Raw genomic sequence first — 27,216 nt, 5'->3', positions numbered from 1 at the left:
GGTTTGGCCGTGTTGGAAAAAAGAGAGGAAAACGAAACGGTAGAAAAAGTCGGAGAAATGGGCATCCCTCTAAGCGATATGGAGGTATGTCGATAAATAGATATTTGTGGATTTGACTAAACAACCTCGTTTAAGGCGAAGAACAACAACAATACACGTTTTATACAGTAACTATAATTGTAAACAATTTCGTGTACCTAATACCTGATATGTATTTAAATGGTTCAATTGTTTGTTGTTAGTATTAAATTAATATTAGCATTCATTTTTTATGTAGACCCATTGGAAAAATAAAACTTAAAACAGTGAGGTAGTGGAGGACACGGGTCATCAGGAAATTTAATAACTGAATGTTCTAAAATCGCTAAAAGAAAACGCTGACTCAAACTGAAGTTGTAAAGTCTATGAAATATAAATTTACATCATCTCTAAAAAACAAAATGAAGAAAAAGTTTTAACTCATTCTGGATCAAAGGGTTAATGACATTTTATTGGTTTTTAAATGTAGTGTTACATCTAACAAATATCCTATTCAAATTTACAAGTATTTCCCTAAAATATACAGGCTGATCGAATTAATTTGAGACACATTAAGAAAATTAAAATTTTTTTTTATATTTTTTAGGCAAATTTCTGAGTTTTATTAATTTTTAAAACCTGAATGGTATCGTTTATATTTTATTAACTATTTATTTTAACTTAAAAATAGTTTACTAAAAATGTTGTTTGTTCGATAACCAGTTTTAAATAATTACTTTAGACGAAGGAAATGCAATGGTAATCATGAATACTGAATGATGCGGGCGATACGTTCAGCAACTCTTAAGGATCGGTCAAACAGAAAGCGGACAGGTCGCCGGTCCGCCGCGGACTCTGTACTCTATTTAAATGCATCATTCTGGTTAAACTGACAGCGGCCTACCGCGGCGGACTAGTATAGTCCGCCGCGGACAAACTGATGGTTGTATGTTTCCACAAAGTTGGAATAATTTTGTAAAATAAAAAAAATATAATATATATTTAATATAGACAATACACTGGATTTTCCACACGTTTCAGCACTTCTAAAATATTATTATTATTAATATATAATTATCGAACATAAAATATACAAACAATATTGATGACAACATATTGTACTTAATTTAAACATTTTTTTCATTTTAAAATTGTGCACTGAAAATGACCGATGAAACGGAACGATTGATTGATCTAGTTCGAGAATGCGTTTATTTGTATGATACGTAGCATCCAGATTATAAAAAAAAACAGAAAAATGGACAGATTTGACAAAAGACTGGTATCAACACTTCACAAAAATGTAAAATTTAATACAATTTTTCAGCCGAGTCTGCAACCACGAATGAGCATTTTCATGTCTCGTTGAAGTACCAAATAAATTTAAAGTAGTGGTGGAATTATAGATAATGGTAGATAATGATATAGTATATTTAACAAGCAGTAACAAGCTCGTATCTAAGGTGGCTAGTATATTAAAACATCAAGTTTCTGGCTAATATTTTAGTGTTTAATATCTGGCTTAAAACCATTCATAAAAATATGACCTCTTAAATGATTGAATTCAATTTAGTTCAGTTCTAGTTTGAACGTTTAAAACACAGCATAGTCGGTGAAACTCGCCAAATTCTATTTTTTTTTTTTTTAGTTCATGTACCCATTTTCTTTTTTTTCGTCTTGCTTAACTCAAGGCAAGTAGAAGAATCTAGACATTTTGTAAAAGAAAATGAAAACAGAAAACGTTAGATAAAAAAGTAAAAAATAAAAAAACAACCAGCAGTACACTCTTGGTTGTGGCAGTTTTCACACTGGTTCGCTCAAACTTGTCCGCATTCTGTTTGACTATCCCAGTCCGCAGCGGACTAGCGCACTAGTTGGACGGACCCTGTCCGCGCGGACAGTCCGCTTTCTGTTTGACCGATCCCTTAGTGCGGAGCATACAACAATAACCAGCACGCAACACAGCCCGGAAAATGGACGATAAAATGCTTCCGAAACGTGGGCAAAGCGAAATTGCATATATAGGTATAAACGTAAACTATGTAATTATTTAAAAAAAATACTCTACACAAACTTTAACCAAACTACATTCGTTAGTTACAATACTTATTGAACTGGACTAATTTGAGGTTTTTCGAACAATTTAATTAGTGTTTCTACTCGGTTGGCGAAGAGTCTAATGCTTTATCAAAGCGACATAATATATTTTAGTCGTTCAAAGCAATTTTAATTTTTTGTAATAAACACAAGTTGTGAATGCGAATAATAATTTTGGCAGGGGTGTTGTGAAAGGCGTAGCTGAACTTTGTGTACAAGTTTGTGTATGAAATATTTCATTATTTTATTTCTTAACTATAGTGATTATTAGTCTAAATTCTAAAATTGTATAAGCAAACAACATAATACAGTCTGTAAACGTTATGGTATTAACTACAAAGAAACTATTATTATTTATTAAATAAAATTATGTTTTAAATTTTTATTTTTATTTACCATTATGTTTTATTTGACATTAATTCCAAAATGCATATGTTTATGCTAACTCGTTATAGTAACTTTACTTGGGTTTGATATTTTATTCGGGATCTCGTGTTTTGTGTTAGCATTCATATCCTACAGTTAACAGTGATACAGGAAGAAGAAAATCCGGATCAACATCAATGTTAAATTTCAAACGTCATGAATAATGCAAATCGAATAGGATTTTGTCCAAGATTATTGTTTTTCCTCTCTCCCTACATGGCATATAAAAAAGCGAATAGAAATACTCGGGTTATTGCCTCTAATAAAACATAATTTATAGTGTACCGGGAACTCTATTGAAAGGAGCAAATGTAGGCTAGTCGGGCTTGTTTTGTTTTTAACTACATTTCCGACATGATTGGCTGGTTCGAAAATACATTATTATCGACGTGATATTGTTTTGTAGTTTTATTTAACTTGCGTTGGGTTTCTGTTTTCAGTGTGTATGTGTTCGGACATTTATTGCACAATGATAAAAGTATAAATGTGATTAAATTTTCAAACGAGAGAACACGAATTGAGCAACTGATTTAAACTGGGCTTCTTTTAATTCCCCGAGTGCTTTCATAGTTATTACTCGTAATTATATTGGTTTGGATTAGTTCGATTCAGTGACTTCGACAACGACTGGATAGCGGTTAGCATGGTATAATGCTGTTTGGTTATTATGCCAATATGATCTTGGACTAACCGTAGCCTGTGCTTGATTGCAAAGGGGACTAATCCGAATTTACAAACATCTCTGTTAACACCACCCAGCTGTTGTTTCAAATGATAAACACACAAGTGAGATGGTCTTCTTCTTCTCTGGCATCACAACTCTTTGAGAGTTTTTGCCGCCACCGACACCACCTTTCACTCTTCTCGATTTTGTACTTTTTCTTCCCAATTAGGTATCCCTAATTTCTCTAAGTCCTATTCCATCTATCCATCTTCCCTATGGGTTTCCACTCGACCCCCGCTTTTAGGTACTCTGAGTCCGACCTACTCATCACGTGCCCAAACCATTAGATTTTTTGTGTTTTCACATAGTTGGTTATCCTCGAAACTCATGTCAATTTTGATGCGATCTCTTTGTTCCTTCTTCTACGCCAGCATTCCAGTTCGTTGTTATATACTGGATCACAGATGATTCTCAGTATTTTGTTTTCGAACGACATCAGTTTTTGCTCCAATCGGCTTGTTAATGACCATACATCGCATCTATATGTTAGGTGTAAGCGAGGCGGTACAAAAAAAAAATCAACGATTACCTGACTGAACTGTGTACGTATGTATGTTTTTGTAAGAGGCTTATTTCATATTCCGGACGTAAATCCAATTTAGTTGTCGGATGAAGATGTAGGTATAATATGTTACTTGTTGAGTTTGTAAATTATGTTTAATATTTTATTTTATTTTTCGTGTGCAGTCACCTCTGTTTAAAAAATTAAGTTCATATTTCCTATATAGGCTTCGAACAAACAACTACTTGGCTATATTTTTTTTTACATTTTTAAATGTTCATTTGTATAGATAAAGAGCTAAAAAGCGGTTGTTAAAGAGCTTTATTAAGGTAATATTTAGGAAAAAATCAGTATTAAAAAATTTCGAAAATGTCAATTTATTTTCTAGTTTATTTGATATGCTTCATAAATTATAGTATTATTTTTAACGTGTGTAATTTTTTCTACGTGTTAGTCATTTGCAGGTAAAAAATGGTTTCACTGTGAAACAAAATTGTATGACTTTTGTTGGTCCAATTTCAATTCTATAAAAAGATAAGAATTTGTTGGCCTCTTAACTCTTTACTAGATTGTGTAAAAAAATAATTTTCATTCAAAAAAATGTTTTTGAATAAATTGTTATGTTGTTGATTTATCAATATAAAAACGCAATTTGTTAACGCAAATAATAAAAGCCCGTTTCCAACATAACCTAGTGAAGTAATTAAAAAAAAAATCGTACATTTCTATAGAATTGAAACCGGACCATCTTAAGTAGTCAAAACGTCAGGCTTTTTAGTCTTAAATGTAAAAAAAAACAACCCGCTTACCATTCTATTCATTCCTTTAAAACAAAAAAAATATCAATTACACCTTTTACCATAAAAAAAAGAATAACCATTATTTCTAGTTATATGATATTTTAGTTTATATAGGTTTATGTATTACACAAATTTATTTTGTATTTCTTCATAGTCTTATATAAATACATATTAATATACACGGGCGTCTATTAAGAGTTAATACTTAGGATATAAGATAATATTATACAATGATATAAAATGATACAATACGCTTACCTGTACTTCGAGTGCGTGGTATGCCATGATTAGTCCTAACAAAATGATGGTGGATACGGATATGAGCGTTTTCAGTGACGTAGAATAAAACGATGTCTGAAAAATAAAATAACATGGCCGTTACAAATTTGTGTTAAACAATATTTTTCATAAATCATATGAAGGCGATTTAAGTCATTAATTTTTCACTTACACTATAACACGCGTTGGTCTTATTATATTTCCCAACAATGTTTATCAAAGGGAGAGCGCGATTTTCATGTACCTATTCTATACAAGACCCACACGGGGTATTTACACGGGGTATTTTTGTGCAATTAATAAATTAAGGTTGCCGAAAAAGTCTCGAAGTGTCCTAATTTCACGGGTAAAAGAAAAACGTAATGGTAACGGGACACGTTCAAAATAATAGAGTAGGTACACGTTATATCCAGAATTCTCAGGATATTGTGTGAAATTTATAAATGGATTTTCTAATAGACTCAATTTATTGTTCGGCGAAAATTATTAGAATTTACGTTCTTTATTATATATTTCAATTCGGCTTCCAGAAAAGGTTGGTTTTCGGAATTAGGGAACATTATTTAGTTAAGCTTCCCGGATAATCTTGACAAACAATATTAGCTTTTGTTGTTATTCATGCTCTATCTCTATGTATATCATAGACGTGCGATCGATATTGACTGAAAATTATCCGACAGCTAACGCAAACGTAAATACATATAACCTAGTATGATACGGTGGTGTACAAATTTTGTGGAAATTCTATAGAGACATATAAAATGATTCCAAATTTTTGTTTATGTAATGATGGATTTTTTTCGATTATTCTGAAATTCTCTCAAAATTGTTTGTGTTATTTATAAAACTTTCGCTTTGTTTTTAATTTAAGACGATATAGGAAATATTATGCTGTACATTACTTTGTAAAACTCGTCTAGTTTACTTGACCGTAACGTTTTCGAGTTACTAAAATGGCCAATAAAATTGTTAGTACACAGATATGTTGCTAACACTTATTTTTATATGAGGTTTAGAGTTTCTATCAACATATTTATAACATAAAATTTAATTTATTTGTAAAGATAAACTTTTATAAGGATAAACTGAACGGTTATAATACCAACTTGTATTGATATTGGTCTAAGCACCCATTATCAAAGTACATCACACAATTACCAATAAATTATAAACGAAATTGAGTTTTTTTTTACAGATAAACCAGGCGTTAGAGTAAATGGTTATGATCATTCTTAAGAGTTTTTAAAAGAACCAACACCTATATTAATTCTCTTGCTTGCTAATGTGTGAGCCGATGCATAAATATTTTACGGACGTTGCGTCGTGCGATGTAATGGCTTTCTATATCTTCCTCTTTTGTTTTGTTTTTTTTTTGTTCTATCTCAGCCTTGTCATCTCGGCCAAACAATGAGTTATGATCGTCGGCGGAAGTATTAATTCACGGGTATCGTCGTCGCAACCCCGGCGGCGGCCCAAGTTGGCTCTTCGAGTAGACCGAGACGGTAACAAAGACAATTTTGTCATCCATCATCCGTGGCCGAGGGTTACGCGCCGTCCCCTTTGCCAGAACACGAAGAGGCCGAAAATGAGGAGAAAAATATTATATATAGTTGTAAGAGGGTAAGTATATATCACATAGCGATGGTATGTGCATGTATATTGTATTTACATATAGATTATGTATAGGCCATAATATATATATATATATGTATATATTGGCTCTGAACCGCTGTTGGATTCGTTCGTTTCGGGTGACGTGCACCATATTTGGCAAACCGTCAGCAAGTTTTTATATTACTCATGTGAGCGGGGTTTGGCCAGAGAAATGGGAAATGTGGGCACGCGTTATCCCAGTTATGTCCTGGGAATATAATTTGTCGTTGACGAACGGCACGGGGACGGTTTAGGCGAAATAGACGGATAAACTCGGTTATCGAGTTAGTCGAAACTTGGGACGAACACGGACCAAAGTTAATATTGGTTTACGGTTGGCAATGCGTTTTGCAAAAACGGTTAGCTTGTACATTTCCATACCGTATTCAATGTTATAACGAGTGATATCGTGTCATTTTTTTTTACGTTGTTCGCCATTATTTAAAATGTTTATACAATTAGTATTGTATTATGACGTTGTCGAAAATTTTAGTCTAGAACGCTTTTGCGATTTTAAAGGCGACGCCCTCGATTTTCTTTAGAGTATACCTTTTAGCCGTGTATACTAACTGCGAGACGTTAATATGTCACTGCGAGAGATCAATCAAATTTTACAAAGAGAAGGCGTGTATTGAATTAAGCTTCGAACTTGACTTATATCAGCTTCTTGAATATTGTACGTCATAATATATTTAATAAGAAAGGAACGTAGCTTAAAATGTATTTTAATATAGCGAAAATTATCTTTCTCTCGTGTACCAATAATATTTAATGAAAATAAAATACTACTAACAAACAACTAGTCTTTTTTATGCGCTAATGATTGGTAACATTGTTGCCAAAATACGTATGCGTTATAGAGAGTTATTTTTGCGGTAATATGTATAGGTTTTTAAAAATTGTCTTGTTTATGTACATATTCCGATTTGTTTTTTTTCACTTAAGTAAATAATTGAGATGCTAATTTTTCAATGATTCGAAATTAAATGTTTTGTACAATACAAAATCAGTGTAACGTCTCATGAAAGTTTTGGTAGCGCTTAAGTTTTCGTACATAGCATCGATTTAGAGACATATTCACTTCAAAAATGCATGTTTATTTAAAATAAATAATACCAACAATAAGTAAATAATAAGCATTCCTTATTTGTGATTCACCTTAGTGTATAGTGGACTGCCTTTTAGATTATCAACTTCACAAGAAAAAGATACTAAGTATATAGTCACAACGACATAACGATCTTGGACATGCACTTTTGTCTTTTTTTATTGGTAAACTTTAAAGGATTACTTGACCTGATAAGAGTACTTCTAGGAAAGAGTCAAGTTAGTCACTACAGATGGCTTTCCAATTGTCTAACGAACTTCAGTACAAACAATGAATAATTGGACAATCGGCTTAGAGAAACCAATCAATAAGAGCACTGAGCAACACATAGGATACAACTTTAAGAAAACTTAAGTTATACTACGAAGAAGTTGGAAATTTCTAGTAAAGGTACGCGTTGTAAACACTTTTTAAAAACATTTTTCCAAAAAAATATCTGAAAAAATAGTAATAGGTACTATTATTAATTCCATAAGTATATAATAATATTTTGCATTTTTTCTTTATGATAAGCAAGCATCCAAATAGGCAACTGGCAGCGGTTCTCCAAAAGCAGTCTTGTCAAGTACTTTAATAAGTGTCACATGACTAACACCATCAAATGCCTAGGTAAATTTGGCATAATATATAATGCCTATTTGAGAATGCAGAATGACGAATATGGTAAGATTTTATTACGTAGTTGACAATTACAATAACGAAGCGCTCTTTGATTATAGTATATTATTCACTAACACACTACAATAGAATGTATCAACATTCAACTAAAAATAAAAGAGACATAAAGTTAAATATTTTATCTAAAACTTCAATTATATTAAAATATATATTTATTTTTGGATCGAGTAATATGAATCATTAATAATAAAATATTAACATTATTGTTAGTATGTATAAGCGCTTTTGTATTTTTATCGATATTCGGATTTTTTTTGGAGTGGATTTTAAAGTATCATCATATTCAAAAGAAGACCTAGAATTTTATTAATTTAATAATCTATTGACCTTTTGAAGTGCGAGCAGACAGATAAAAGAAACATACAAAAACAAAATGCGAATATATTACGTAGGTCTAGATCTAAAACCCCCTAGAGACAAATATGTAAATATTACTTATAAAACGAAGCAAATAATTTCTTCTCGGTTAAATAAGCGACAACGGGCACAGCAATGAACTTGACACTCGCAACATCTCTAGACGAAATCGATATAGTTACGGTAAATAAATAATTTCACTATAGTTTTTTAATGTAGACTTGTTATATGTTTATTTGCTATTTATTTTCATTTTACTCAGTAAGTTTATTTACAGCTATACGCTTATACCTACCATTGGATTTTATAGAAATCTTGAAGAAATGAATACGACGATTATTACTATTGGAAATAAAATAGTTTTAAGACATGAATAAAAATTATTTTTATCCTAACACTGTACTGGCAAAAACGGGAAATTAAACGCTGAAAAAATATATTTTGTGTCCTTAACACAAAGTCACGCTAACATCTAAAGATTACATTGTGCTCTACACATCTTCGTGTGTATTTGTATCGCGTTTCAGTCGTTTGGCGGCTTTTATTTTCAGATTTCTTCTTGTATTAGGCGAGATTGGTTCGGGGTCACGTTTAATAAAAATGAAATAGGTTTCTAAAAATATAATGTGCTTTCCTCCCTTATTTAATGACCACTGTATGGTTGATCATTAAAATTGTACGATCATTGTTTGTACGTGAACAGCTTTAATTATTGTTATCCGACCTCACTGATCGTTAAACGAGAAGCTATGACTATAAACACTTAAACTTAAAATGATATCTCCAGTTAATGTTTCAAAGTTAGTAGAGTAAAAATAATATTACAAGTATACAAACCATACGATAGTTGTGCTCTATGCAATTAAAGCCGTTTGTATTACATTTTATAGCGAAACAAATAGCCTGAATTATGTGAACGCCATTTTTATTGAATTATTAAAACGTTATATTTTCAGACTTATTTTAATTATTCGTGGGGCGATAGCTAGGTACGACCGCTTTGTTCGAAGTTAGGCACTTTAATATGCACGACCGGTATTGGGTTGTTTAGACAACTGGCCGGAAATTTGGGCCACGCCTTCTTTACTACAACACATGTAATATTTATTAATGTGTTTTTTTTTTACCCTTAATACTATTTTACCTCTCGAACAACATTCCTATCGAGCTGAAAGCGCCATAAAATAATATTATATGTTTTAATATGTAAACGTTCGTGCATATGCATGCAGCAGTTATGTCGTGACTGATCGTGTTGTGTATTAACTAGTATCTCAGTACGACCTTAACGATCGTTTAACCGTGGCCGTTAACGATGATTTTTGAAGAAAAAAAAATATATATAGTACAATTATTATTATACTGCAATTCGGAGCGTGTGAACGACAAAAACATACATCACAAACAGGATGTGACTACGAACCTTCTTAAGCCAAAAAACCCTCCATTCCGCATTCCCACCAAGCAGTAGACCTGGGGTTGGCAATTGTTCAAGTATCAGTCTGTCTGTCGGAGAAATGTCCCTGGCCCCCACTCTCATTTGTCCGTCTACCCCTCTCTACCTGTAGTACGGCACCCTGACAGACTCGCAATTTTTCATTGCCACGCCCTTCTCTTCAAAACTGTATGCGAGTGTATATAAATTGCTCATGACATCTTGATTGGAGATGAACAAAAAACAATTTTATATACTTATACACTAACACTAATAATAATGATGATGATTATTATAACAACAGCATGACGTCATGACGTATGATTAAATAAAAAAAAATTGATTTACACCTAACTGAGTATGTATACTACCAACAGAGTTTTTTTGCTGGATAAGTGTGTTATATATAGTTATTATGATGACCTACTGTTTCTTATCAACTTCGATGACACAGCCATTTACACACAGCGATTGTAATGGTGCTAATAAATTAATCTGCTGCTGTACAGCTGTAGGCCAGGTAGTTAGAGGTCCGTGGTTCATTTATTGATATTTTATCAGTAGATATAATTAGTTGTGAGCCAATTACAAATTTGTTTTAGTAAAAATCAGAGTTTCTTGTGCGATTCAATATAAATTTTCAATAAAAAATAGTATTTGATATTATTTTTAATTTATTTATAACGTATATTTTACGGGGTTTACTTTAATTTAGTACTATGAACAATAAAGCAGTCACGCAGTAAAAAATAAATAAAATGTTATCGCAATAAAAATAATAAACTTATTTTATTGTATAACATGTTTCTTTCGAACAATACTCATAGCATACAAAATTAAAGTTATAATATTATTTTATACAAATAATATTATCGTCTGATAATAAAAAAAAAAAATTGTTTTTAGTTAATTAATCGCTAGACGATTACTATACATTTTCCACAAAGATAATTTTTATTTTAAAATGGATGTTGCGGTCTTCATTAATGTAGCGCACGTTGACTGGAGCGCAAGACTGGATTTATTTACATAAAATCCACAATAGTAAACATAATTAGTCTTAATTTCGCACAGTATAGAATTGTAAAGCATCAATAAGCGTTAATTTACATTTAACGGACACAATTGCTAATTTGCCGTTACTTGTTTGGTGGGATGAGCTTACGCGGCCAACGAATTCAGTACCTAATTCAATTTGTTACCGCATAATATTTACTAACGTGTACTAAAACAATTTGTAATCTGTACATTTATGTTATACATTTTCTCTAAAATAATATTGCACATTGTATAGTTCACGAAACTGTTTTTTGGAGAGAAGCGGATATCACGGACACCGTTTTGATTTACGTTTTTTATTATAATCTATTTTGTAGTTTCTATGGTAATTTAACTGTCACACCTTTATTCACAAAGAGACAAATTATTTCGATTTACGATTGTAAAAAAAAAATATAAGAGTATCTCATATCTGTTAGAGAAATAACACACGTGGAGTGAATTATATTTTTTATATGAAATTTAGTATAGAGTTCAAATGTTAGCCCTTCCCCCCCAATGTGTACAGTCCTAGTTATAATATATTATTTTGCATCGATTGTTTAAGAGAAGTCTCAACAAAACAATGAAAGTTGAATTTTTTTCTCTATTTATTTCGATTAAAAGTATATGGAATTTAGCTTTTGTTTTATGAAAAATATAAATTTTTGTTATAAATCCTAACAATAATTACTTGACAGCTGGTTCTTTTGTTTGAGATGGAAATTATAAATGAAATGCAGGGGATGGTTTTTTTCCAGTGATTGTAGAAAGGCTTAAGTTTAATAAAGAGTGAACAAATAACAATGATGCATTTTATAACCATACAAATCACAAATATTAAGTATATGAGAATAAATTGCATTTTAATAATTTTTTAAAATAGCAGGGGGTATACACTATGGCGCAGATTCGTTCGAAAAAAAAAATAACGAATATTGATAAGTTTATTGATAAGTATATTGTAAGTTGCTCTAAATAAGCATAAAACAGTACACTATTAAGCATCCTCAGTGTACACAATGTGCGTATATGTTTGTGTTGTTTAGCGATAGCGTAAGTTGTTATAAAAGTAGTTATAAGTTGATGAACATAATATATTTTCACATCATTAAAATTCAAAGCTTATAAACGTGGTTTTAATTGAAATTTACGCTCGACTGGACACAAAGAACTTTTTCTCGTGTATTACTGGATTTTAGGATTTTCTGAATTCCATCTGGGACGTGCCTAAACATATTTACATACCAAAATAATTTATTATGGGTCGTATAACGACGTACGAAAAGGGCAATTTACTAAATGACATACGAATATCGCATATAATGATGAAACGTATCAAAAAGCTGCGAGTCTGATGTAATCAAATCATCCTACAAATACATTTGGGAGCCACTGTACGAAATCGTACAATTGTCATGCTCAGGTGTGCAAGAGACCGAAATATGGTTACTTTTTTTTTCCTATTCGACTTTTATTCCATTACCACTGTGGGCGGAAATTTAGGAAAGCCTGCTTTCCAGAAAAACAAAATAAAATGTTCTCTCTCGAAATTTGTTACACTGTCAAGCCGTAGAATATCTCCGTGCAAACGACTAAAGTTATTCAACCGGACTTGAAATAATAAATTGTACAATATAAAACGTTGATTCCATTACGCTGAAACTCTTGTGACAGATGAAATAAAAATTATAAACGACTATATAATATATACCTACCTATGCTAGTTGAAAATTAAATTGTTACAACGTCGACCTACTACCATATGGTTGGAACTCGCACGAAAAACTTGCGGTCTGCTCAAAGTTCAAAGTCGTGTAACAAGTTCTAGTGGTCAAACAAAGGGCTTGCGAAAATTACTATTGGATGCGAGTTGTGTGTTCGCTATGGAGCTAATAAACGTTTAACTATTGCGTTGAAAAATTATAAGATTGATCTACGGAGACATGTAAGAGAACCAAACAAACGTTCATGTCTGATTTTTTATTTTTTTATTTCTATGCTTTATCGATGACAATCAAATCATCGTTATAACTGCGCCTGAAGGGAGTTTTTGAACAAAGCGCCAATTGGGAATAGAAACTACAACAACGTTGTTTCTATAAAAAAAATAATATATTTTGTTACGATGATTCACAGGGTTTTGGCCATCCGTATACTTCCGCTATATAAAAATATAATACAATTATATTCGTTGAAGTTATAGCCCACAGCCTAAATTGTGTACCTCAATGTTTGCGGCATTATTCCACAACAGAGTAGTCTGATACAAGAATATGAAAAACAAATCGCACACCAAGGGACATCTTGTTGTTATACGGGTGATGCCAACGAATTAAATTATCCCATAGTATGCCACGTTTAATTCAAACATAGATCAGATATTTTATGTTGTTGTATAAATTTATAGTTAAAAAACGCGAGTCAATAAGCACGACTTATTAGTTAGCAAAAAAAAGACAATCGACATTAAAATTAATTTTGTCTGACTTTTGTAAATTTTTCTTACTGTTGTAATTTTACCAATCTATCAGTTAGTTTCAGGTTAGTCATAAACTGTTGCCATTAAACATATTTGTTTATTATCAGTATTTTGTCGAGTGTTTTCGCGATCTAAGTATACACGAATTAGTTTCAAATAAGTGTACACAACATATTATAGTGTGTTTATCCAAGTCTTGTCTAGTTAAGTAAAGGCATTTAAATTTACATTTATTACGTTTGGATTATGTTTTGGCCACGAATACAATAATAATATGGTGCGGTGCTGTCAAATGCGAGTTAGGTAATTGAAATATTAAAATGGGTCGTCAGGGACAGATTTTTAATGCGTGCCTAAAGTTGTTATTTAAACATTTTGTTGTGTGCAGTGGACATACTTGTACACTTTAATGCATTTTCAGGACTCTTCAAATGGCGAATTAGGACAAATTGATCTTGGGGGTTGCGGGTTGGACCACCAAAAAGCTTTGAACGATAGAACTGTCAAACTAAATGTACGCGTTAATGTTATTAAACTAACATTCGAGTATCGTTATATGCTATGTGTATTTGAGACATTTTCCAAATAGAGATCTAGTGAACGAACGGTTTTGCGATATTGACTAATAATAACGAAAGCTCGTAATATATTTATGTATCGGACTATCGTACGGGTTGGACATGTCAATAATAAATTATTATGGTAATAAAAAAAAACAGACAACTGCTGAATCAACGACTTTACACATGGAGTCAGGCGTTCATATCGATTTGAACTCTCGGGTAGGTACTACGCCGCTCTAACATAATGTTATATTAAAACTCTGAACTCTGCGAGGTTCGAATATAGAATAATAATTACTAACCGAAACGATACGGTAAAAGTAACCTTTTCGATTGACATGAATTATTGATAACTAATCGGGTTGCGTTTAAGTGGTGTAACGCGACAAAATCTCTTTTGATGTGCCAAATAAATTAGTGCCCGGGTTTTGTATAGTGTGAGCTCGTGCGTGCTTTAATATCCGGTATTTGTATTGCTGCTCAGCCTTAAAATCTGATAACACTGCACCGTCATCCTAAACACAACTGCCGTACATCCATACAGGTACCATAGTGTAAGTCCGATTTCCCTCTCCCACCCATATTAAAAAAGCGTCTAGTTTGGCAGCCGCTGTCCGTCGCTCTACCGGGTAGACCTTTTTTTTTTCATCGCTGTGACCACCTAACCAAATGGAAGAGTAGACGTTGGTGCCGGTTGGCCCCAGGTGTCCCCCCGATCCGGTAGGATATGAAAACTGGGTGAGTGATTATTAGTGTACATATATTATATATATAGACTCATATAGAGTTTTTTTTTTATTTAAGAGCCTTTGACGAGTGATGTTAGGGAGGTTCACAGAAATGTGATCCCTCTGATACACATTGTGTTAATTCAATATTATCTATTTTGGTTGTCCGGTATTCAGCACTTTGGCTTTTCCGATACTTAAATTAATCATCGAAATGTATTTATATTACTTAAAATTGAATGAATCCAAAAAGTCATATTAAAATTTAAAAAAAATCAATACGTTTTATTTTATCTAAAGTAAAATCTTTAGATGGTCCACCAATTACCAAGGCTCGGCTCTAAGGTTGACGACCCTTTTTTGGTAATTGCCAGTAAGGTCGGTGGGTTCGCAGAACGCCTACTATCCCACCTTAAAGTGGATTTAAATTTAGTTGATTTCTATCAGCCGCTCATATTATTGGCTGCAATATTACAATAGGTGGTTAATATATTGTCGATCAATTGGTATTGCGAATCCAAAGTTCCATTACCGCCACGGACGGGCTCCTCGCAACATTTCAATTAGTTTTGTGATGTTATCATTTAGAATATCAATATGCAACTGGCGCTCACCGGTATATTACACCGATCGGCATCGATGTATGTTATTATAAATGTAGCATCGATTTTCCCATTGCCCTTTCTACCAAGGGGGTTGAGTTGAATTTATCAGCGCCGTGTACTTTTATGCGATCGTTGTTTTGTGACGATATAAAACAATCTTGAATAATCATAAACAGAAAATATAACGTAAGTCTGAACACGATTGAACAGCTACGGTTCGGGCTGATAACGTCTCTGGAAAGTTTTGCTCAGCAATCAGGTTTGAGAGGAGCAAAGTTTGATATCATTTCGATATGCGTTCTCCATTGTTCCGTTTGATATCATCGAAAACAAAAGCAAACTTCAAATGACCTCGTCTTATAGCCGTTTTAGATTTACACAATGTTGTTATTGATGTTTGTCCGGCTGAATCTTTATAAAACTCTAGATCATAAACAATAAGCAAACATTGGTCCGGAACGGTTTCAGGGAACGGGTATGCCGAGTAGCTGGAAAAATGTAAATTATACCAAAAAAAAACTTAAAACAACTCGCACAACAACGAGAGAGGTAAATAATAAGTAATAGTTATACAGAATTCGATTATGTATTTAGAAAAATAAAGGTCTAACATTTTAACGAGCTAAACTTTTTCAAACCCACAACTACTTAATACTGAACAAAAAACTTAAGGAGATGTTTTTTTTCATCCTAGCAGATTTATCTAATTTTGTTAATTACTTTAATAAAGTAAAGAACGTTTCAAAAAAAAAAACGCCAATTTATTTTAGCACTTTTTTTCTACATTGTAGTAGTACGTATTTTTACGTAGTTAGTATTATTATAATATTAATAATATGTTCTAAAGCTACAAACGCTGTCGGGGAAAATACATTCCGCTGTATTTTTTAAGATAGAAAATCCTTTTCGAATAAAACTAAAATTTATCGTTACTCGCCGAGAACATATACGAGGCTTATATTTTACGAAATTCCTTGCAGAGGCAATATAAGCTAATAAAAATGAAACAAAATAACGTATTTCGTGGAAAAACGGAAAACTGACTAAATCGCGCAGTGGGCTGCTATGTAAAAAAAGAAAATATTCAAAACATAAAACCATTTTACCGTTCGCTTAGAAAAACTACCCTAGCGCCACCAGTTTTCATAATAATGTCGTTTTTCGAAACACGGGAGGGTTTAATATTATATTGTGTCGTGTTTATTGTTGTGCGATGTGCATAGATATGGTATCGACCGATACTAGGTTTTTGTCGAAAGCAAAAAAAAAAAAATAACATAATAATAACATCCTCCGTCGGTTGATACCGCGCATCTGCGTGAAAGGTAAATCAAGTGGAACGACGATAAAACTTGCAAGATTTTTCTCCGAACGTGCCCACGACTACGACGACACCCTCACGAGTAGCTAGAATCGATTATAACCAAAATATGGTTAAAAAAAAGCTTTTTTTAAAGTTTCGTAGTAAGTAGCTATTTTGCGCTTCTATGCGAAACCGAGAAGGTAATGTTTTTCGTAAGCGAGGCCCCCGTTGGACCGATAACTGCTTTTAAATTTGAAGGCTGATAGTCTTATCCTAGTTTAATGACTCAATTGCTGGTTAGGTTTAGTGGTAGAGGATGCCGTATAATAATAATTGGTTCTCTCGTTGGGTTTTCATTCTAGAGAAGATCGTTCGTTTTTAAATTAACGACAACCGGAAGTTGAAGATAATGCGTGTTTGATAAATTTATGAATTTTTTATGGGCTTGTGTTTCTTTAACGTTTGCCGGATTCCGACAATACCTCCGAAGTTTTCAGATAGACACACACTAGGGCGTAAAAAAACATCATTTCGATTTATAAAAACCAGACCGAATGCAGTAGGTGTAAATATTACATCCCATTGGATAGATTTTAGATAGAAAATATTACCCGTAAAATGAAAATAGTATTGGTAGAGGGAAAACAATTGGCGAATAAACATTTTTGACCGGTAACGGATCCGCTTCCGGGGCGGTAGACCAGGTTTGTTATATAAATAGCTCAGGGCATATCCGGTGTCGGTGGTTTTGTGAGAGTGCGAGGGATGAGTGAACAATTATTGTGCTCGTGGCATGGAAATAAAAAAAAACAAATCAATAATTTTGGATTTAAGTAACAATAATAATAAAATATTTTTTGATCAACATGAAAACATGTTTGACGCTACTAGGAAATAATAATAAGAATAGGCGTTATTGCTCTTAAGAACAGTCTCATTTCACTGTTATGTACTAATGTATGTGTTATATTATTATTTTGATATAGCTGCCGACTGCAGCTCAAGTGCAAAATAATAATTAGGCGCGAATATGTTTTTGACAGGCTAAAACCTTGGAAAATTCCGCTTGTCTGGCTGAAAGGATTTTATACACTTGAGTGACCTATTGCGAATACAGCTATTCATTATGATTTTGCAACAACAAACTTTTTCCAACTTAACAGTAGGATTTTTTTAGATTTAAAATTACTCTGCATTTAAATAATTACTATATGAAAAATGGTAGTTAAGACGGTTATAGTATTATCATACTTTTAGGTAAAACATGTATGTAAATTGTACTTAAATTGAAGCAATAATAATCGTGTGATATTAGGCGGCATATATTTTTATACATTTAATATGCACCCTTGGATCTGCCTTATTTAATGATAGATTATATGTCTTCGCACATATATGCATATAATATTAAACACGCTTTGGTAATAGTTGTGTAGGAGGTTATTTGACTAATGAAAAAGGCAATAAGACGTTTATACATAAGTTATATTTTCATTAGCTAATTGATGTGAAAACAAACTTATTTATGTGTGGAATTATTGTGTATGTTTTGTATGTTGTTGGTATAGACTACAGTAGGCACTAAGCGCTGAGTAATTTACTCTGATTGTTACCAAGCCACAAATTTCTATTTTATAATGATCTTACGTAATGAGTTCATTTGAAATAAGATAAAGAATAGTATGGTCGTACTTTATTTCTTAATAGTGTAGTTCACATGTGATATTTTCCATTATAATATTAAGAAGTAAAACCGTGACTAAATACTTAAACAGATCCGCATCAAATCTAAAATATATTACTGTAGCAATTAACATTTTAGTTAACCTTTAAAAAATGTTGTATTATGGAAAATGTCACGATCTATGCCTTTAAATACAGTAAAGAATGGAGCATAATTAAAAAGCAAAAATATAGTATTTAGATTTTTTTGTTAATCGTGTTTGATTATCTTGACATTCGGTTTTGCAATCGAATAGGACGAAACACATTTGATGAACAGTACTATTACGGAGTCATTGCCAATCACTGTTTGTAGCTTTTGGGACTTTAAATTGCAACCTTGTTATACATATAGCGCGATGTCCAATACCATAACATTTTACCTCGTTACAAAACAAATTGAACGGCAACTATAAATCGTCGTTGCAATATCACTAACACGATGGTCTGATCCCATTTCAAGACATAGGTAAGCGCTATTGGCGAAATGAAACTTAAGATTCCTATGGAACAGGGTTATCCGGCTATAGCACTTTTGTTTCTTCAATCACAGATGTTTTCACAAAATGTAGTTCTCTTTTTTTTATTAATGTACAACAAAAATTAACTTCAATCTCGAGCGTTTCTCATTCTACGTAATCGTTAAATTTACTTTTGTTTGTAAAATCGTTATATATCAAGTTAAAATCTGACGTGTTTAAATTGGCTAGTTTTTTGCATGATCACTCAAACAAACACATTTAGACATGTTATGTTAATCAGAAAGTAAATGTAGCTTGAATATTCTAATTTATCAATGATCATTGTTATAATATTTACCCACAACAATGATCAACTCGTTTAATTGGCGAACAAGGATTGAGTGTTTAACCTAACCTATTAACGAAAAAAAGACACGCATTCATTAGCTATTGGTTACAACTGAAAATGTTTTAGCTACAACTAAGTACTTATGTCGTTAACGGCGTTTAGATGATAATTGGAAGTACAAAAAGTAAACGATTCTAACTTTTTATTTAGTAATAGCGTTGTATTAAGTGTGTTTCCTTTATAAATTTTAAATCAAAATACTTAAACACTTTTCGAGAAAAAAGAATACAGTGCAAATTGCAAAACGATAGTTTCAAAATATATTCATTTTTTTTATCATATTCAGCTATACATACAGTTTCTGTTCAACGCCATTAGTAAAATTAAAGTAAATACACATGTGTGAGTACTTTGATTTAAGACGTTATTCGCATTTCAGCAATACCGACGACGATTTGTCATTAAGAGTATAATATATTAATCAGGCTCACGAGTAGCTTTTGCGCGGTTTCAACATAAAAATTCAGATATAGCATCGCGACGCGCCTCAGACGGTTTAAGAACAACTGCCAAGCTCAAACAATATAAATGGTTTTACTCGCTTTTCTAGAACAATTTATTCGCAGCGCAAAGTTGTTTTTACACTTCTGCGAGAAAGGGGCACATATTTCATTTAAAACCAAATGGAGCTTCTTTATTTTTTTGTCAGACCACCGGATCTTCGGAAACTGCCGTTATCATCATTATGAACGCGGTGTTAGTTGTACACGCGAGTATAAAACGGATTTAGTCTTGGAATATTCCATTTCACGCGCCAAATCGGTTTATTGTTATTAGGCTAACAAGCCGGAATACTGCAGTGTCATATAAAATCCCATTTGAATTTCATATAAGTTGGGTTTTCTTTGAATCGCTTTAAAGAGTCACCAGAGAGATTAAGTTTTATCCTACTGCTGCAATAATACAATTTAATCTCCTAGGAATAGAAACAAACAAACTTAACTTATTAAGAGGAAGGAAATCTTACCAGTCTCGTTACATACGCATTTCCCATACATAACTGAAAAGGTATATGAAACCCGTTGTGTCAATTTAGGTTTATTAAATTACTTGCTGACTATGGCATAGTGGAAAAATTATTTAATTTAATATATTAATATAATGTAGCAACATAGTAAAAGAAATAATAGAGGTTATGCCATATAACTTATAAGTATTACAAAAATAATTTTTGATCACCGCTATTATAAAATAAAATATAAATATTTAACCTAATGACCAATAGCAATAAATTATCTAAAGAAGGTTTTCAAAAAAAAAAAAAAAAAATTTGTTATTCTGGCATAATATGTATTGATATTTATAATTTAAACAAATTCTGATTGGTTTAAATTACAATGTAAATACTAAATAACTTGTCATCATATATTAAAACTTTCTTTAAACTTTATATTGTTGCTTTGCATATTTTAAAAGAATTTCAATGCTCAGCCACTTTAAATTGAAGTAAAATTACTTTGCGACTAACTATATGCCTAGTATATAAAAATATACATTATTTTAAGTGAGCTATTTAAAAAAAAACGATTTATGTAGATAATACAAAAAAACATTTTTATTATAAGAAGTTTTGCAAACTTTTAAGACAAGAAAAATATTTTTTATCTTTTATGCGGAGTTGAGAAAGTATTGTTTTTACAATAATGTGTCTGTATTTTTATTATTATTATTTTTTTTATCTGGATGATATTATCAAAACCCCTGAACCGGTTTACATATTATATAGCACTTCTATAGATAATAAATCGTACCTGAAATGTAATTTATTGGGCCAGACATTTCAAAAGTTACCCCCTTCTCATTCAAAATCAAGAAAAACACTAAAGAATGTACTTATTTTTCAATTTAAAATTACGACGTCAGTAGTTACTACTGGCGTCCTATAACTTTTTTAAAATAGTCGAAATTAGTTTCAAGTTTGATGGAATATATGTTTGAACTATGTCCGGGCTCCACTGTGTTGTCTTTTTAATGTTTATTTTAGAATTAGTTAGGAATGGCCATTTTATAAATTTTACTTGATAGAACAATACTTTATCTAAGAAAATATAAACTAATCAGATAGTAAGTAGACATAAAAAAAAGAAGCACGCATTTAATTAAATGTCAAATTGTCTTTTTTTTGTAACGGACAGTTATTTTTTCCTTTTTAAAAATATTGTAGTTTATTGGTAATAACCCTGATGTATTATAATTGAATGTTGTACTAAATGTGCGGCGTCTTCAATAATCGATTTGTATATAGCCACTGTAATACCAGTAGTTGGTCAATAGAATGATAAATAATTCAAGAGTACGATTTTTTTTCTTTCCTAAACATACCTAATTTTATTGCCTAATGAATAATGACTAAATAAATATAAAGATAAAACTGAATTTAAAACATTACTCTATTATTTATCAAAAAAGCATCGATATTGTTTTGTTCCTAGTTAATAATAAATGTGGGTCACGGAGTACATGTCCTACTTGTATATGAATTATTTAAACATTTATTTTTAAAATGATTGATGAATTTTGGAAAATCTAGAAAGTAATTCCGTAATAGTTCAGTCAATCGATTCCAAAACAATGAGGAGTATCTTACAAATTAAATTAGTTACCTCAAAATTATAAAAGTGTGTTATTATTTATTAATATTATTTTAATTTTAAAGTGTATAAATGCCAGACAAAAAAATTATGTTAACAGAGTTTCAACTTCTATTTTAGAATTATTTGTTATTGTAACAAGTATCAACCAATATTTAAAATTAGTGTACGTATCTGTATTAATTCGGTCCTTTTAAATGCAATTATTCTAGTCATTTTATTTTTTTAAGTTTTTATAATTAGATTGGTAATATTTAGCTAAGATAATTATATGCAATTGCATACTTATGTAATTTATTTGAGACGATTTCACGGAGGAAAATAAAAAAGTTTAAGAGTTTTTGTTCTGTTATTCGACGGGTCCAATTACTTAGGGCTGATGCCAACACAAAACACAACCCGGCAAAAAAAAAACTCAATGAGTATGGCAAGATAATAGGCAATAAACGATAAGAGTCTTGAGGACACATTAATTGGATTCAGACATATTGGTATAGTTAATATACATTAATAATGCGTTAAAGCTTTGAAAATGTTAAATTATTGAATATTATTTAAGTCAATAAGAATTTTAAACATGGCACTAGTTTTCAGTACGTTATATACTAAGTTTTTGTTTGTTTTAATGCACTAAAATTATAATTAGGTTAAACATGTTTTCCAATTATACTTCTTGTTTAGATACATTTAAATTATAGTATATGTTCCAAGAAAATACTTTAAGTAAAGTTTAGGTTTTTGCGGAGACCTACAAAGATTAATGTTAATTAATATTATAATGTTTGTAGTTTTCCTTGTCATCTTTACTTTTCCCCTTTCTTAGCCATGAATAAAAGTTAATAAAGTTAAATTTCAAATATCATACTTATATTCATATTGTTTTTAAACCTTTAATTACATTTTTTCTTTTGTACGACAATGCGATGTGAGTAAAATATAAACTTTATGTGGGACTTCATTATATCTAAATTGGTTGGTAATATACTTTTACAATTATTAGGTTCTTCAACGTTTTCGTTGTTTTTATTTTACTTACTCTAAACAGAACCTAGGCTTACTGCTCTTCAGTGTTCTAGATTTGTTAAAATTATCTTTGCAATTTTATTGTATACAAATTTAATAAGTTTCTTGTTGCTTTTAATTTGCATAGAACCGTATCAAGTTACGCGGTACCTCATTTAGCAGTATAGTTAATAGTGGCCAGCTTGATTTGCTACTGTATTAATTGGGTGTTCCGGGTCTTTGGGTTTTTCCGCCAAAAGTGATTTATCTAACAAGCTTTAGAGATTTATGTTGTTTACGTTACTCATTTTCATAATATTTACAGTACCTCGTTAGCAATAAAATTAACACTATTCAGATCGCGTGTATCGCGTGTATAATTATGTAAAATAAACTCACGAGTAATTATATGTTAAGGCTGTTAATTGATTCATTTATGCATTCTAAGTATAAGTTTACTAAATTCGTTTTATTTTGTGGGCGTAGATGGTGTCGTTGTGTTATTTTCCTGATACATATTGGAGTTATTTCGAGAAAATTGTAAATTATCGTTCATAATTAAGTTTATATTTTTGGAATATCACCAAACAAATGTAACAAATGAATTTAATCTTAAATATCAAATCAAAATATATATTATTTTATTCACGCCAACTCAATATGAAATATTTCAATATGAGGACGTTTATTATTCAGTTAATGTGAAATCGATATTGTTTGTTCAGCATAAAGGCAGTCTTACAAATCCTTACGAATCGTTTACAATTTATCTTCAATTGGTAACCGGGATTTGATTGTCAAAGCATATAATTCTAGTAAGTTTTTATGTAGTCAACCGTTTGCGTTTCAAGCTAATTGATTATTATTAGGCCAGTATGAGCCATACTAGCTTAAATATGGTGTTTCTAGCAATATACGATAGTAAATAATTTTGTTTTCTTACCTTTGAGTATACTCCTGCGCTAGCTAACTCGTTCTCGATGACCATGATTATAATACCAAACATGCCCATCACAAGTGCGTAATCGCTTATTCTTTTTCTCTTTTCAAAAAGTGCTTTACGTCTACCCAGTCTGTATCCAACGTTTGGTTTGTGCTTGCTCCCGGTTACATTGCCACTGGAACCTACTAAACTGGCGCCCTGAAAAATTAATTGTATTCAATATTAATAATTTATCTAAAATAATATAATTACCTACTTTTATTTTATTAAATCAAACAATCGCATGGAATAAAAAATTAAACTGTATTTATTGATTTTTAATTTTACAAGACGATATGAGTCACGTCAGATTAGCCATGAGTGTTATAAATTAGCAAGAAATCACCCCCACTAAACAAAGACCATACCAAAGTAAAAAGTTCTGTTGAAGACCCTAATAATATGATCTTCGCAACATAATATGTTTCGGAATCACGGACAACGAAAAAAATATCTACCTTTATTATAATAAGATACATAACTGCACTAGAACAAACGACATGACATCCGTTTTAGAAATAATGATATTGTAAAGAAAAAAATATCATATCACAAATGGTGTTTTAAGATCGAAGTAGTTCGACCTCATTTGCCAAGTCGAAGAAGAATAAGATTGTAATATAATATTAGTTGTTGTCGTTCATCATTTTTTTTTTTTTTAGCACTGTATTAGAATACGCTAATGGAAGTTCGTATGAGCCAATAAAGTATAAAATACTGTTGAAAAATGTCAAAAAGAGATTTTAAGTCTTGACACAATTTATGACTGGTCTTCATTTTCTTACAGTTCATAGGAAGTTTATCGATTCCACCTAAGGACTCTTATGGTCTGCTAAACGAATTGGAAAGCTTTGATAAAGTACTCTGTAAACTGCAAGTAGTGTTCAAGGAGGCTAAGTGGAAGCAAGACTTTTTATTTACAGGTCCTTAAGAATTTTATGTCCCAGTCGATTTTCCACCAAGAAAAATGCATTGAATTTACTTATTTTATCTATTAAAAATAGAAATAAGGAGGAGGGGGTCAACTTTTTACACTAAAAAACCCGAATAAACATTACAAGAATAGTTGAATAATGTAAACAGAACCATATTAGATTTTTGATAACTTAAAATATAAAATATAATCGAATAATAAAAATAATCGGTTAGGGTTGTTACTAAAAGAAATCGTGTCGGTTTTGGGTTAAGAATACAATTTTTATTCGATACTTCCCCCAAGTATACTTTATGAATGTGCTCAGCTCATTGAGCTATTCTTTTCCAGTATTTTATAAAACACGCTAATGAAAGTCGTTTATAGAAGGCAATCCACTGGGAGATTAGTTTATTGTCGAGTTTTGGAGCAACGCCAAACATTTGGTATTAAAAGCTTAATGAAGTTATTGAATCAAAAATGTTAAATTAGCCGCATCTGGTAGCATCTTAAGCAATAAAGAAGAAAACATTTAAGATTTAAGTGCTTTGAAGTATAAATTATAATTTTCACAAATCAAAAAATAATTAATTTCTTTTGTTAATGTTAATTATTAGTGCACAGTTTTTGTTTAACTAAATGATAATGCATAAGTAATCATACTGTTGTAAAATAATAAAGGACAAGAATATAGACTTGGATAGTATTATAGTAGATTTTAATTGTGTTTGTTATATCGAACATAAAGTTTAAAAATACTGATGCATTTCTAAAAATTCAATGGGAAAGTTTTTAGTTCAATCATAATGCTGAAATCAAATTAAGTATTTTTATACCATAAACAAAGTTTTATGTTTTAGGACACAGATGTGAAACAAAGGCTAAAGTACAGAATGCAAGTAAATTATTGTATTTAATTTATAAAAATGAATAAATCATATAATTTTGTAGTTATTATTATACAATATTTTAAACATACAAAATATTATTTTTTAAAGCCATTTTGTGTATATAAAAAATACTAAACAAAAAAAGTTAAATAACTCTTTGAATTTTTTTTTCAATAGTAATTATACTGTATAAATAATACAAAAATAATATTTTAAATTGTGTAAAAGTTTAAGATATTTTTTAAAGTAAAAAGCAGTGTTTAAAATTCGAATCCTATATATTATATTATAATCTATATTTTGTAAATTATACTTGGTTATTATAATAACATTATTTAGTAACAATAACGACAGTTGTAAATTTGAACAGCTAATAGCCATTTTATAAAAAGGCAGACTCATATTTTGAGCGTATACAAAGGATAATTTCCATTGAAACTTCATAAATTACATAGGAAATAAATAGTTTTCTTTAATTTTTCGAAAGTTGGGTGTTGAGGAATATTCTCCCTTTTCACTTACCTGTTCATTTATAAATAATTTATCACTAAAACGATTAGATTAAAGAGGAAGTGGGGTCGAGTGAAGCGATCAGATAAAAATAACATTACACAACGCGCTTCATCCCTCCCTCTAGTCTTCGTAAGTAGTTCTAGTTAAAATGAAATAAAAAGACCATTTTAAAATAAACTAGTTACGTAACAGTGCAATTATTTTTCTTTATTTAACTTTACTCTAATAATTTTATGTATACAGAATTTTACGCCTCATATTTTATATCTGTTATAATATATTATGTAGTAAACAATAACTACATTTTTTTCAATAGAACTAAATCTTGATGGGCTCAGTATTATGCATAAAATGTACATGGGCGTTCTTCTTTTGGTACAAAAATACATTCTGAATTGTGAGAAAAACCAAAGAAAAGAAATTCGCGGCGGCCAGGTACAATATAATAAAGTATGTTTTAAATGTTGGAAACCCTTTGCAAGCCCTTCAACCGTATTACCCCACTATAATAATATTATTATATACGACTGGTGTTGGTGCGGTGATTTACATATTACTACGCAGACACTCGCTCGCGGCAAAGATTTATGAGGCCGCCAAAAAAAATTATTCGCTGCATAAGGAGACACAAACGCGCTATGTATAATAATAATAATATAATAAAATATCATCAGTGGCTTTTAGCGTTGTGATATTATTATGATAATTATTAGAAACACACGCGTACCTTGCACACCAATCCGGTACGTTCTTCGGTGTAGCGGGGATAGTCGGAATGTATGCTAACCAATGCTATGCCGGCTTCTTCGCCCGCTACGCCGCTATCGCCTCGGCCACCAGAACCGCTAACCTTCATCCCACTAGTGATCGACAGTGTCGATGACGTGTGCTTTCGCAGCTGAAACAAAACACAAAACAGACACGGGTTAGCTTTGAT

General features: G+C 31.3%; 1 protein-coding gene across 4 annotated transcripts in view; it reads right to left on the bottom strand.

Annotated features, from left to right (window-relative positions):
• The window catches only part of LOC126847706 (small conductance calcium-activated potassium channel protein), a 168,364-nt gene that overhangs the window by 15,889 nt on the left and 125,259 nt on the right, over positions 1 to 27,216 (bottom strand). For all 4 annotated transcript variants that reach the window (XM_050588094.1, XM_050588087.1, XM_050588100.1 and 1 more), the window contains 3 exons: positions 27,007 to 27,177; positions 23,925 to 24,122; positions 4,826 to 4,921 (listed from right to left, as the gene is read on the bottom strand). In XM_050588094.1, the coding sequence (XP_050444051.1) occupies positions 4,826 to 4,921; positions 23,925 to 24,122; positions 27,007 to 27,177 (465 nt within the window). The remainder of the gene's footprint in view (positions 1 to 4,825; positions 4,922 to 23,924; positions 24,123 to 27,006; positions 27,178 to 27,216) is intronic.

Source organism: Adelges cooleyi, unplaced genomic scaffold, assembly GCF_023614345.1.
Source record: "Adelges cooleyi isolate 19-005CV unplaced genomic scaffold, UGA_ACOO_1.1 ACOO_flye_CR_arks_rails_tigmint_CR_PRNA_1, whole genome shotgun sequence".
Taxonomy (NCBI): Eukaryota; Metazoa; Arthropoda; class Insecta; order Hemiptera; family Adelgidae; genus Adelges; species Adelges cooleyi.
The sequence above is the reverse complement of the archived record's forward strand: the minus strand, read 5'-3'. Positions and strand labels throughout refer to the sequence as shown.